Source organism: Brachionichthys hirsutus, chromosome 15, assembly GCF_040956055.1.
Source record: "Brachionichthys hirsutus isolate HB-005 chromosome 15, CSIRO-AGI_Bhir_v1, whole genome shotgun sequence".
NCBI lineage: Eukaryota > Metazoa > Chordata > Actinopteri > Lophiiformes > Brachionichthyidae > Brachionichthys > Brachionichthys hirsutus.
Genome location: NC_090911.1, coordinates 10,858,543 through 10,871,489, shown reverse-complemented (window position 1 = coordinate 10,871,489; position 12,947 = coordinate 10,858,543). Strand labels below are relative to the sequence as shown.

Sequence of the window (12,947 nt, the reverse complement as noted above, 5' to 3'; positions counted from 1 at the left end):
ATTATAATTTCTGACTATATTTCGTTCAAACTCCTTTCGTATCACGATGGATTTCATTTGCGTTCTGTCTAAATCTGCTGTAATTCCACAAGAGGGCGCTCGCCTGGTCCTCGACAAGTGGGACGGGACGGACATGACGCGTGCCCTCGCGCTGCTTCCTTAACGGCATTTTAAGTTGTTCAGGGCGCCAGACAACAGACAACAGACCGGAGGGCTTGGAAGAGCTCCGGAAAGGCGGATAGAAGCTCTAAAAAGTGAGATAGGGGCGCGCTGGAAAGATGACGAACGTTATTAACACAGTTTTATCTGAGATGGGCTGGGACAAGCGCTTTGCCATCCCCCAAATCAACGCAGAAAACAAGGCGTTGTTAGAAAAGGTAAGACCGTTATCTTGAAAATAACGCAGCCATTTCTGAGAGTGCCACTAGGGGGCGAGACGATACAGAAAGTTCCGATTCCAGCTACTGTGCGCCCCCGGAGGGAGAACTTTCCCAAGTGAATATGTTTTGTTTTTACAAATAAGTCTACACATGAGTAAAAATAAATAAATAACTTTTATTTTATATTTAGTGACTAATAACAAGGATTATAACCTTACTATGTTGGCTGATGTTTGCTGCCAAAAAGATGAGTTTGACTATGTAGCCTTTTTTTTTTTTCTTTACAATTTTTACGTGTTTACACGTTTATCCATACAATGCATTTATTTTTCACAATTCAAATGTTAGCTATGTTATAATTTCTGACTATATTTCGTTCAAACTCCTTTCGTATCACGATGGATTTCATTTGCATTCTGTCTAAATCTGCTGTAATTCCACAAGAGGGCGCTCGCCTGGTGCTCTACTAGTGGGACGGGACGTCTCTGGCGGATATGACGCGTGCCCTCGCGCTGCCTCCTTAACGGCATTTTAAGTTGCTCAGGGCGACGGAACACAGACAACAGACCGGAGGGCTTGGAAGAGCTCCGGAAAGGCGGATAGAAGCTCTAAAAAGTGAGATAGGGGCGCGCTGGAAAGATGACGAACGTTATTAACACAGTTTTATCTGAGATGGGCTGGGACAAGCGCTTTGCCATCCCCCAAATCAACGCAGAAAACAAGGCGTTGTTAGAAAAGGTAAGACCGTTATCTTGAAAATAACGCAGCCATTTCTGAGAGTGCCACTAGGGGGCGACACGATACAGGAAGTTCCGATTCCAGCTACTGTGCGCCCCCGGAGGGAGAACTTTCCCAAGTGAATATGTTTTGTTTTTACAAATAAGTCTACACATGAGTAAAAATAAATAAATATATTTTATATACAGTATATATTGGTCCAGTGCCTGTCATACAGGTTTATATGTCGGCTGCATGACTCAGGGAATGACATCATCAGAACACTGACTCAGCCAAGCATAAGTTCAGTCAAGTTCAACTCAGGCATCTGGAGTCATTGGTACTGGATCTTATTGTAGGATTACTGTGTTTACTGTGTAAACGTTGTAAATGTTATGTGTGTTTTTTTATTAGACCATTGTGTCTGCAATAAAGAGTTGATTGATTGATTGATATATAATTATTTTAGTCAAGCATAGACACTAAAAGGGGCAAACAAAGAAGGCCATTGTAAGTCCCCCTTTGGTAAAAAGGTTTTTACGTCCTGATGGTGTCCCCGTCTCTACAAAGTAATGGATGCAGCCCTGACCAGGTTTATCTAACTACACGCAGTGGTGCAAAAAGAACAAATAGTTCTGTAACAGCCACAGGTATTTTCACGCATCTCCCTTCCTCAACGACAGATTCATAAGACCGAGATGGAATTGGCACGACTGGACAACAAACTCGCCAGCGACAAGGATGAAAAGGAGTACATGACCAAATACTTAAAAAATGTCAGCCAAGAGCTGGAAAACACAGAGGTAAGCCTATCATGACACTGCTAATTCAATTTGTTTCATATAGATTACTTTTTTGGTAACTGTGTTCTCGATATATTTGCTTTTTCTACACGCAGGCTCTGTGCAGGGCGAAGGAAAGCGAAATCGAGATGGAGAAACACCTCACAGCCCTCGCAGAAAGGGAGGCGGCTCATCTGTCACAGCAGACCGCTGAGATGGAGAAGGACCGGCAATGTTTAGGAGACAGGAAGAACGTGCTCGAGGTTTCTAACCAATCCATTGCATATTTTTATAATAACGATGGCCGTTTAGGCCAGAACGCGTGTAAACAGACTTTGTCCGTGTCGTCAGAACCAAATATTCGAGACCAAACAGAAGCTGGAGGAGTTCAGGAAACGGATGGGTTGGGACCAGCAGCGCATGGATGACTTTTACAATGAGTCTAAACAGAAAGAGGACGACACGATGGCCGTCATGAAATATGATCAGCAAGATGATCAGAGGATCAAGGTGAAGAGAAAGAAAAGGCCTCCATTCTGTGGTTTTCATGAGCTAACAGCTTTATATTCGTTTCCTGTAGTCGCTCACGCTGGAAGTAGAGAAGAAGACACTGGAGGCCAACAAAATGCGTGAAGCACTCGACCAAGAGTTGACAGCAATGACTTCTGACCAGGTATCGTGAGAAACGCTTTGTGTTCTTATTGCTTTTGTGGAAGTGGCATTCTTTTCTTATCCCTCTTCTGCTTTTCTATCTAGCTTGCTTTGGATAAAACGATGGAGAGTTTGCAGCAGGCCCACCTGGAGACGCAGCAAATCACCAACCAATGGGAACGCACCATCGAGCAGATGAAGCAAAAGGACGCGGCGATGCAGCAATGCATGCTGGTAAATCTGGGACTCTAGAGACAACAATGTAAAATAAAATCCAACAGAATGTGAGGAGGAGAAGTTCATCATCCTGTTTCTTCTTCTAGCAACAGAACCAAACCAACCAGAACCTGAGAGAGAAGAGCAGCGCCGCGGCAGAGATGAAGCACATGCTGCAAATCCAAAGGGACAACAACGAGGAACTGGAGAGGAAGAGGAGCTCCTGCAGCCAGCTGGTGTCCAAGCTGCGTCTGGATCTGAAGGAGGAAGAGACTAATCGCCGCAGGCTGCAGGACGAGGTCAGTCTCTCTCCCAAATGCCTTCAGCTGTGGGTTCAGCTCGGAGAACTGACGCTCGCGTCTCTTGCAGTTGGACAGTTGTAAAGCTATCAGGGACAGATTGTCCTCTGATGTCGCTTCTGTCACGTCAACCATATCGGCATTGAAGAAGGAAGCCGAGTACAACGAGCGCAGGTCGGTAAAAGTCAAGCGGCTGCTGCTTGGTTACAAATCCGGGGTTTAGTCCGAGTGCGTTTGTGTCGCCGTAGACTGAAGACGGAGGACGACCTCATCGCTGCGCTGCGGGAGAAGCTGGAGGTCGTGACCCGGAGCGTCCTCAGCGAGGAGGAGAGAGTCGCACAGATGGATCAGCTCCTCGTGGAGGAGGACCGAGCAGTCAAGGTGTCTGTCTGTCTGTCTGTCTGTCTGTCTGTGCCTGTCTGTCTGTCTATCTGTCTGCCTGTCTGTCTTTGCAGGAGTTGGACATCCACCTCCACAAGTGCAGGGAGGAGCTTTGTAGTCAGAAGGAAAGTTTGCGGCTCCTCCAAACAAAGAAAAGAGATGCTGCCGCCCAGGCTTCAAGGGACGAATCAACCGTCGCCAACCTGGATGGCCAGCTGAGAAAACTGGAGAAGGAATTGTTGAGGCAGCAGAAGACCACAGCGGGACAGGTTGGCTGATCGTCTCCACGGCGCCGCCTCGTCCTCCTTTGACCGCGAATGACGATGCTCGCGTATTTCCCTCCAGGACTCCCAGATTGTCAGCTTGGCCAAACAACTGTCAAACCTGCAAGGCAACGTCAGCTCAGACGACACACAAATGCTGGATGTGAAGATCGCTGAGCTGACCAAAACCCTAGAGGAGAGGAGGAGGATAGCCGCCAAGCTGACCAGCTCGCTTAAGGAGTCCGAGGTCAGTCCGGCCACTGATTACCTCACTGCACCCCCCCCCCCCCCCCCCCCTCTGTGCTGTTCACAGGGCGAGCCACGAAATAAATAAATCCTTTGCACGCCTTCCCTGACAGAACGACATTCGCCGTCTGAGGAACGAGAAGGAGAAATCAGAAGCTGAAAAGAGAGAGCTGGACGGGAAGCTGGACGAGCTGGAGCTGCTCTGTAACGCCAAAGAGAGGGAGCTGAGGAGTCTCAAGCGTGAGAATCAGGTACGCAGTGATGTCATAACGGGTACCAGAAAACCACGGGGACATTAGAACATCACAAAGAATGCAGCTGCAGCCCTAACATTTACACGGCTGATCAATAAAATGGCGTCTAAAGAACCCTTAATGTGACCAAAAAGAATTCTGTCCCATTAAGGACGACGCCGTCTTTATTTGTGGACAACTTGCCGAGGTCCAAATACAGATCCACTCAGAGCAAATGTGTGTCCTGTGTTGTCGATTTCGTGTCCCCATCAGGACAAGTTGGTGGAGGTCAATGCCATGAAAATAGAGCTGAAGCGCAAGAGGGATCTGCAGTCCAAAATGGTGGACGGAAAGCTGTGCTTGGAGGCCAGGAAGGTGGCGCTGCAGAGCGCCTTCCAGGAGAGGGAGAGCGAGATCAAGGCCTACAAGGAAGCGCTCCGGCAGCAGGTGAAGGTCGCCGAGCGGGAGAGACATGCGCTCAAAACCGAGCTGAACAAGAAGCTGTCCGAGGTGGACAAGCTGAAGGCACGCTTCGAGGCCATGATGCTGCCGATGGCGGCTCCCGAGGGCGAGAAGGAGCCGCCCCTGGCTTACTACAACACAAAGGTAAGACGCAGCAATAGCGTCTCACACAGAGCCCGCTGGCGCTGAACGACACATCGAGGCGCCCGTGTGCTTTTCACCAGGCCACACGGGAGAGGGAGGAGCTCCGGAGTCGGGGGGAGAACCTGGACGCGAAGATCCGGAAGACGGAGCTGGAGAATACGGGCCTGCAGAACATCATCCAGATGTGGAACGCCAGCAACGCGGCTTTCCACGCTTCCCTCTGCGCGGAGAAAAAGTCCGGTACGTACGAGCATCCGGGCTGAACCTGAACCCAGCAGCGAGGAGATCCGGACCGGGATTGTTGAACCGCAGAAGCAGCAACATGCTACGTTTAATGTCATCAGGAGGAATCAAAGTTTACTCTGATCTCCAGCAGCGATGGACGAATCCAGAATGGTTTTCTTCTTTTTGCTTTAGGCCGGGAATACCAGGAAAAGCGGAAGCTGGAGGAGCAACTGAGGGCAGCTTTGCAGACGGCCAAGTTGAAGAGACGCCAGGTAGCAGAGCTCCAACGGGATTTACAGGTTCGTCCTCTTTCTGGCCGGCGTGGAGCCGTTTACTTCCTGATCTAGTCTTACATCTGCATCAGAAAGAATGACTGGACACTTAGAATACGTGCAGAGTGTGTGTCTGCCTCACTCTTCATTTCCAGGAAGTGAACTGTAGAAGAAGTGCAACAGGAGAAAACTAATGTTGAGCACAAAGAATCGGTCGTCAGAGACCTGAAAAAAAAAAATTCCTTTCCCAGCGGGAGAAAATAGAGCGAGCCACGAAGGAGGTTTCACGTCTGCGTCTTCGTTCGTCCTGCGGAATGCACGAACACGCAATCCGAAATAAGATGTCATCGTCCCGTCCATTTCTAGGGTCGCGAGTTGACCGCGGCGGTCCCCTCTGCTCAGCACTCCGGGGGCGTGACGTCCGAGGAGCAGGACGAGAAACTGACGGAGTTCAAGGAGTTCAACAGCAGCATCAACAAGATGCTGATGGAGTCCGCGGAGGGGCAGCCCGACCTCAGAGCGGTGCTGGAGCGGTACTTCCTGGAGGTACGACGCGGCCGGCGGTCCATTTCTCCGTGAGACAAACCGGGTTTTCACCTCTAATGCTTGTGTCCTGTCCTCTCAGGCCAACCTGTCTTTCCCGTCCATGTCGTCCACTCCCGCCAGCACGAACACCGGCCGCCGCTCGTCTTCACCGAGGTCAGGAACGCTTCAGATTCATCTCGGGAATCGAGGCCGAACGAGAAATACTAATAATAATGTAACACAGGATCTCCTCCTCCTCCCATAGCGCCCTCCAGCGCCCTGGGGCCTCCTCTCGTCAACCCCTGGCGCTGAACGTTGTGGAGGTGGGCTTGGATCTGCCCGTGACCGCCCCTCCTCTCGACTCCTCCAGGAGTTCCAGCTCCTCCTCCACCTCCCGTAGGTCCACGACCCGTCGCCCTGGGGCCTCCTCTCGTCAACCCCTGGCGCTGAACGTTGTGGAGGTGGGCTTGGATCTGCCCGTGACCGCCCCTCCTCTCGACTCCTCCAGGAGTTCCAGCTCCTCCTCCACCTCCCGTAGGTCCACGACCCGTCGCCCTGGGGCCTCCTCTCGTCAACCCCTGGCGCTGAACGTTGTGGAGGTGGGCTTGGATCTGCCCGTGACCGCCCCTCCTCTCGACTCCTCCAGGAGTTCCAGCTCCTCCAGGAGAAAATGAAAGAAGCCGTTCCTGGGCTTATAAGAACAGTTTATTTGATTATATTAGGTTTGATATTAGGTTATATTGTTTTGTTTGTTTGTTTATTTGTTTGTTTGTTTGTTTGGGGGGGGGGGGGTTGGAACTTTTATCTAAAGTGTTTGGCTTTTTGTTTGTTCTGAAGCCAATTAGAGAGGAGTCAACATCTTGTGTTAATGTTTGAGCTCCACGCAAAAGCAGGTTGATAAACACATTTCTGATTTGTAATCTAAACACGGGTTCACGGGGGGATGCTCTTTTAAATATTGCATTTTAATACTCTAGTGTGCATTTCCGGTTCTATTTTTGTTTGATGATACGTGTGTGCAAAAAGTAGGTATAAATAATTGATTGTAATTTTCTAAGCATAATGCTGTTTGTTTGAAGACACATGTTTAATAATAAAATAAATGTTCCCATTTTGGTGTCTTTAAAGCTACCAGACCTCTGTGTATGTCTCTGTAAATAAATGTTGTAAGTGTCCGTCTATGACGCATGACGTGTCACGTGACTGGGGCGACGCTGCAAGCCCCGGAACATGTATGGAACCGCGTATAAAGCCGGAAGAGTTCCGCCGGCGGGGGCGTGACGAACAGCTGGTCTCTGCAAACGCCGAGACAGGGACATGGTGCGCTAATAACCCGACGCCAAAGAAGAGCGCCAAACGATATTTTACGAGTTTGCACCCTTGGTATGCAGAGCGAGGTATGTCCGATACAATATGCTGTGCCCTGCAATCTGGCCGTTATGTTGAAACGAAGTATGCACTGACGGGTGGTTATGTTTTGTTTGTTTGATTATTTAGTTTCACGGTGTTTGAAGGTGCTTGAAGGTGCTTGAATAAAGTACGCAAAGCAACTACACCCGTTGGTGACTCTCTGCACTTATTTCGACGCCGGGGGCTGCAACAAATGTGTTGAAACAACTTAATAGAACAAATTCTAGGGATTACTGAGTATATATGATTTGGGGCCAGTGTCATTTATCAATCTGAAGAACATTTAAATTAAATAAAGCTACTGTGATGATTGGAATAAAAAAATATTCCTCTTATTAGTAGTGACTGATAACAAGGATTATAACCTTACTATGTTGGCTGATGTTTGCTGCCAAAAAGATGAGTTTGACTATGTAGCCTTTTTGTGTTTTTTTACAATTTTTACATGTTTACATGTTTATCCATACAATGCATTTATTTTTCACAATTCAAATGTTAGCTATATTATAATTTCTGACTATATTTCGTTCAAACTCCTTTCGTATCACGATGGATTTCATTTGCGTTCTGTCTAAATCTGCTGTAATTCCACAAGAGGGCGCTCGCCTGGTCCTCGACAAGTGGGACGGGACGGACATGACGCGTGCCCTCGCGCTGCCTCCTTAACGGCATTTTAAGTTGTTCAGGACGCCAGACAGACAACAGACCGGAGGGCTTGGAAGAGCTCCGGAAAGGCGGATAGAAGCTCTAAAAAGTGAGATAGGGGCGCGCTGGAAAGATGACGAACGTTATTAACACAGTTTTATCTGAGATGGGCTGGGACAAGCGCTTTGCCATCCCCCAAATCAACGCAGAAAACAAGGCGTTGTTAGAAAAGGTAAGACCGTTATCTTGAAAATAACGCAGCCATTTCTGAGAGTGCCACTAGGGGGCGACACGATACAGGAAGTTCCGATTCCAGCTACTGTGCGCCCCCGGAGGGAGAACTTTCCCAAGTGAATATGTTTTGTTTTTACAAATAAGTCTACACATGAGTAAAAATAAATAAATATATTTTATATACAGTATATATTGGTCCAGTGCCTGTCATACAGGTTTATATGTCGGCTGCATGACTCAGGGAATGACATCATCAGAACGCTGACTCAGCCAAGCATAAGTTCAGTCAAGTTCAACTCAGGCATCTGGAGTCATTGGTACTGGATCTTATTGTAGGATTACTGTGTTTACTGTGTAAACGTTGTAAATGTTATGTGTGTTTTTTTATTAGACCATTGTGTCTGCAATAAAGAGTTGATTGATTGATTGATATATAATTATTTTAGTCAAGCATAGACACTAAAAGGGGCAAACAAAGAAGGCCATTGTAAGTCCCCCTTTGGTAAAAAGGTTTTTACGTCCTGATGGTGTCCCCGTCTCTACAAAGTAATGGATGCAGCCCTGACCAGGTTTATCTAACTACACGCAGTGGTGCAAAAAGAACAAATAGTTCTGTAACAGCCACAGGTATTTTCACGCATCTCCCTTCCTCAACGACAGATTCATAAGACCGAGATGGAATTGGCACGACTGGACAACAAACTCGCCAGCGACAAGGATGAAAAGGAGTACATGACCAAATACTTAAAAAATGTCAGCCAAGAGCTGGAAAACACAGAGGTAAGCCTATCATGACACTGCTAATTCAATTTGTTTCATATAGATTACTTTTGGTAACTGTGTTCTCGATATATTTGCTTTTTCTACACGCAGGCTCTGTGCAGGGCGAAGGAAAGCGAAATCAAGATGGAGAAACACCTCACAGCCCTCGCAGAAAGGGAGGACGAGAAACTGACGGAGTTCAAGGAGTTCAACAGCAGCATCGACAAGATGCTGATGGAGTCCGCGGAGGGGCAGCCCGACCTCAGAGCGGTGCTGGAGCGGTACTTCCTGGAGGTACGACGCGGCCGGCGGTCCATTTCTCCGTGAGACAAACCGGGTTTTCACCTCTAATGCTTGTGTCCTGTCCTCTCAGGCCAACCTGTCTCTCCCGTCCATGTCGTCCACTCCCGCCAGCACGAACACCGGCCGCCGCTCGTCTTCACCGAGGTCAGGAACGCTTCAGATTCATCTCGGGAATCGAGGCCGAACGAGAAATACTAATAATAATGTAACACAGGATCTCCTCCTCCTCCCATAGCGCCCTCCAGCGCCCTGGGGCCTCCTCTCGTCAACCCCTGGCGCTGAACGTTGTGGAGGTGGGCTTGGATCTGCCCGTGACCGCCCCTCCTCTCGACTCCTCCAGGAGTTCCAGCTCCTCCTCCACCTCCCATTGTTCCACGACCCGTCGCCCCCTGGCGCTAAACAACCGGAAACTAAAAATTTTCCTTCTGACTAAAAAGCTCCTCCCTGCACTTGTGGAGGTGGATGTCCAACTCCTGCAAAGACAGACTGGGTGTCTGGGCCCATAACCTGTTGAGGCGTGCAGGTCGCCGAACGAGCCGTTTCTGTGTACAAAAAGAACAAATATTCCGCTCTGTTTCTTTAGCGGCTCTCCTGGCCGTCTTTATTGCATCACTCAGTGTGCGCTGCGGAACAGCAGGCTACAGGAACAGAAACAGGAACCGGAAACTAAAAAAGGACGTCACACATGACATACGCTCCTGCAAAATAAAAGCCTGATTGGACACAGGATAACAGCGCTATAAAAACTAACGCTTATATAGTATATTATATAATAGTATATAATCTAATAAACTGTTCAACAATATAAATTCACTACAATATACCTTCATTACAACATAACATCACAACAATATTAAAAAACAAACAAATAAACAAACAAAAAAAACAATATAACCTAATATCAAACCTAATATAATCAAATAAACTGTTCTTATAAGCCCAGGAGCGGCTTCTTTCATTTTCTCCTGGAGGAGCTGGAACTCCTGGAGGAGTCGAGAGGAGGGGCGGTCACGGGCAGATCCAAGCCCACCGCCACAACGTTCAGCGCCAGGGCACTGGGACGTGGAACTATGGGAGGAGGAGGAGGAGCTGGAACTCCCGGAGGAGGCGAGAGTAGGGGAGTGCAAAGGATTTATTTCGTGCCTCGCCCTGTGAACCGCACAGGAGGGGGGGGGGGGGGGGGTGCAGTGAGGTAACCAATGGCCGGACTGACCTCGGACTCCTTAAGCGAGCTGGTCAGCTTGGCGGCTATCCTCCTCCTCTCCTCTAGAGCTTTGGTCAGCTCAGCGATCTTCACATCCAGCATTTGTGTGTCGGATCGGATCTCCTCGCTGCTGGGTTCAGGTTCAGCCCGGATGCTCGTACGTACCGGACTCTTTCTCCGCGAGGAGGGAAGCGTGGAATGCCGCGTTGCTGGCGTTCCACATCTGGATGGTGTTCTCCAGGCCCGTATTTTCCAGCTCCATCTTCCGGATCTTTGCGTCCAGGTTCTCCCCCGACTCCGGAGCTCCTCCCTCTCCCGTGTGGCCTGGTGAAAAGCACACGGGCGCCTCGATGTGTCGTTCAGCGCCAGCGGGCTCTGTGTGAGACGTCTTAGCTTGTGGGCTCGCTCCTCCATGCCCTCGGGAAACATCATCGCTTTGACCTCGAAGCGTGCCTTCAGCTTGTCCACCTCGGACAGCTTCTTGTTCAGCTCGATTTTGAGCGCATGTCTCTCCCGCTCGGCGACATTCAACTGCCGCCGGAGCTCTTCCTTGTCGGCCTTGATATCGCTCTCCCTCTCCTGGAGGGCGCTCTGCAGCGCCACCTTCCTGGCCTCCGAGCACAGCTTTCCGTCCACCATTTTGGACTGCAGATCCCTCTTGCGCTTCACCTCTATTTTCATGACATTGAGCTCCACCAAGTTGTCCTGATGGGGACACGAAATCGACAACACAGGACACACATTTGCTCTGAGTGGATCCGTATTTGGACCTCGGCAAGTTGTCCTCCCAGAGGGAGGTCTCGCTCTCCCAGGAGAGGGAGAGCGAGACCTGAGGCGTGCAGGTCGCCGAACGAGCCGCTTCTGTGTACAAAAAGAACAAATATTCCGCTCTGTTTCCTTAGCGGCTCTCCTGGCCGTCTTTATTGCATCACTCAGTGTGCGCTGCGGAACAGCAGGCTACAGGAACCGGAAACTAAAAAAGGACGTCACACGTGACATACGCTCCTGCAAAAGTGATGACTGACCGATCAGTCAGCGTTCTCTGATCCGTGTCTCCTGTAATGAGGTTCCTGACACACGGCAACCGTCTGCATCTATCTTAACCTATTGTGAACGCCAGACCCCACCACGTCGTCCTTCGCTGCACCTTTACCCAATCATCTCTGTCTTATGGGTTCTCCTGTGGTGGACATAAAACTGTTACAATCTTGAACCTGTGTTCCTGTTACCTGCCTCACCACGGCACATCTCACAGGCGCGGTTCACTCCCATCAGCTCAGCCATCTGTGTAGAGGACGGTGATGGAAGAACCTGCTCTTCCAGGACCGTCCACCCTTGTTGTGTCCATTGTGTGTGTTCTGCTACTGTACAGTGGACACGTACACCCCCTGCGGATGTAGCATGATATCGTACATCAGTGAAAAATGTCCTGCCTGGTTCAGGTTCCTGGAAACATGTGACATAGTATTCCGTCCGTCTGTCCTCCCTGTCCATATTATTTCATGTCCCCTCTCTAGAAGTGTGACCTCTTTGCCGTTGAGAAATGTGCTACTGTGTGTGGATTATTGTTTACTATACCGCACCCAGTTCCTACATCTATCCTCTAATTATAACCTGTTCTTCTACCTGCATGGTAATTCTTGATCCTGTAAACCCCCTATAGCTGGACCATGACCTCCCTTTCTTGACCTGGTCGAACCCAAAGACAAAGACACCCCGCATGAAACGCCCTCCCTTTAACTGAAATCCAACAAAAGAGATCATTAATTAATCTTATTATGGTTCGTTTTCAATGGAACAGAGACACCCAGAGATGAAGGCCAATATCAGATGCTAATTTAGAATATACCTTCCTCTCTTCCTATAATGTCCTAAAGTCGCTCTCTTTCTTCTTTATTTTCATGTTAAAATCGCCACATCTAATGTGGACATTTTAATAATAAGTGCCTGTCCTTCTCAAGACTGTGTAAGTAGGTGATCTAAGTTACAAAAATAATTCAGTTCCGGATTCTCTGTTTTATTCTCATCCTAGGTTTTACTGCAATAATCCGTTTTCAGTTGCACCATGCTAACTTATTTTAACATCTAGTTTTCCTCCTCAGAAGCATTTATATTCCTTGTGTGTTCCTGGGTTGATCCTCCTTTGCCCTGTATTGATCTAATATATATTTGTGCAGCTCTTATTGTGCAAACCTAGCCCTATTTTCTAGGTAAGTTTTATAATGCATCGACATCGTCTACATGCAGTGTTCTGTTCATATTAAAGATCTTCATTCAGTGCCTGCAGGGCTTTTAATGATCTCATTCTGCTTTATTTTGCACTAATGTTTTGCATTAGTTTATGGTCGTATCTAAACGCAGTAAGAACGAGTAACTGGTCACCGTTGGCTATCATCAAAACCCTCTCATAGCAGTGTCCTCATTCACACTTGTTCATTTTGTTTAAAAAGGGAAAATGTATTTCATTCGTTCATTTAATTCAAGAAGTCTGTTTCTAAATTGGGGCACTGTATGTGTGTATACAGTGCACCCCCCTGTGTGTATGTGCACCCCCCCTGTTATTGTGTGGGTAGTCCCGGCCCGAGCTTTAGCA

General features: G+C 48.5%; 2 protein-coding genes across 3 annotated transcripts; both read left to right on the top strand.

Moving 5' to 3' along the window:
- Positions 1-358: 358 nt before the first annotated feature.
- LOC137904328 (coiled-coil domain-containing protein 39-like) lies at positions 359-6,927 on the top strand. Of its 2 annotated transcripts, XM_068748493.1 has the most exons (19): positions 359-377; positions 825-1,118; positions 1,781-1,900; positions 1,996-2,142; positions 2,231-2,389; positions 2,460-2,552; positions 2,636-2,764; positions 2,854-3,045; positions 3,116-3,219; positions 3,294-3,426; positions 3,501-3,695; positions 3,772-3,936; positions 4,049-4,186; positions 4,442-4,774; positions 4,855-5,014; positions 5,192-5,298; positions 5,638-5,817; positions 5,897-5,970; positions 6,062-6,927. In XM_068748493.1, the coding sequence occupies exons 2-19, from the start codon at positions 1,020-1,022 to the stop codon at positions 6,468-6,470; spliced, it is 2,937 nt and encodes a 978-aa protein (XP_068604594.1). In that variant the 5' UTR covers positions 359-377; positions 825-1,019; the 3' UTR covers positions 6,471-6,927. The 2 variants fall into 2 exon arrangements, with proteins under 2 accessions (XP_068604594.1, XP_068604593.1); XM_068748492.1 differs by lacking the exon at positions 359-377 and having other exon boundaries at positions 688-1,118.
- Positions 6,928-7,984: 1,057 nt separating this feature from the next.
- ccdc39 (coiled-coil domain 39 molecular ruler complex subunit) lies at positions 7,985-10,521 on the top strand. The gene is made up of 5 exons (XM_068748942.1): positions 7,985-8,083; positions 8,746-8,865; positions 8,959-9,141; positions 9,221-9,294; positions 9,386-10,521. Exons 1-5 carry the CDS (start codon positions 7,985-7,987, stop codon positions 9,654-9,656), a joined length of 747 nt encoding a protein of 248 aa, XP_068605043.1. The 3' UTR covers positions 9,657-10,521.
- Positions 10,522-12,947: the final 2,426 nt, after the last annotated feature.

Bases quoted from the DNA above. Each gene is read 5' to 3' on its own strand.
- LOC137904328 (XM_068748493.1), top strand. From the start codon at position 1,020: ATGACGAACGTTATTAACACAGTTTTATCTGAGATGGGCTGGGACAAG. The intron at 4,187-4,441 runs GTACGCAGTGAT...TGTCCCCATCAG, and splicing joins GTCTCAAGCGTGAGAATCAG to GACAAGTTGGTGGAGGTCAA. The intron at 5,818-5,896 runs GTACGACGCGGC...CTGTCCTCTCAG, and splicing joins TGGAGCGGTACTTCCTGGAG to GCCAACCTGTCTTTCCCGTC.
- ccdc39 (XM_068748942.1), top strand. From the start codon at position 7,985: ATGACGAACGTTATTAACACAGTTTTATCTGAGATGGGCTGGGACAAG. The intron at 8,084-8,745 runs GTAAGACCGTTA...CCTCAACGACAG, and splicing joins ACAAGGCGTTGTTAGAAAAG to ATTCATAAGACCGAGATGGA. The intron at 8,866-8,958 runs GTAAGCCTATCA...TTCTACACGCAG, and splicing joins AAGAGCTGGAAAACACAGAG to GCTCTGTGCAGGGCGAAGGA.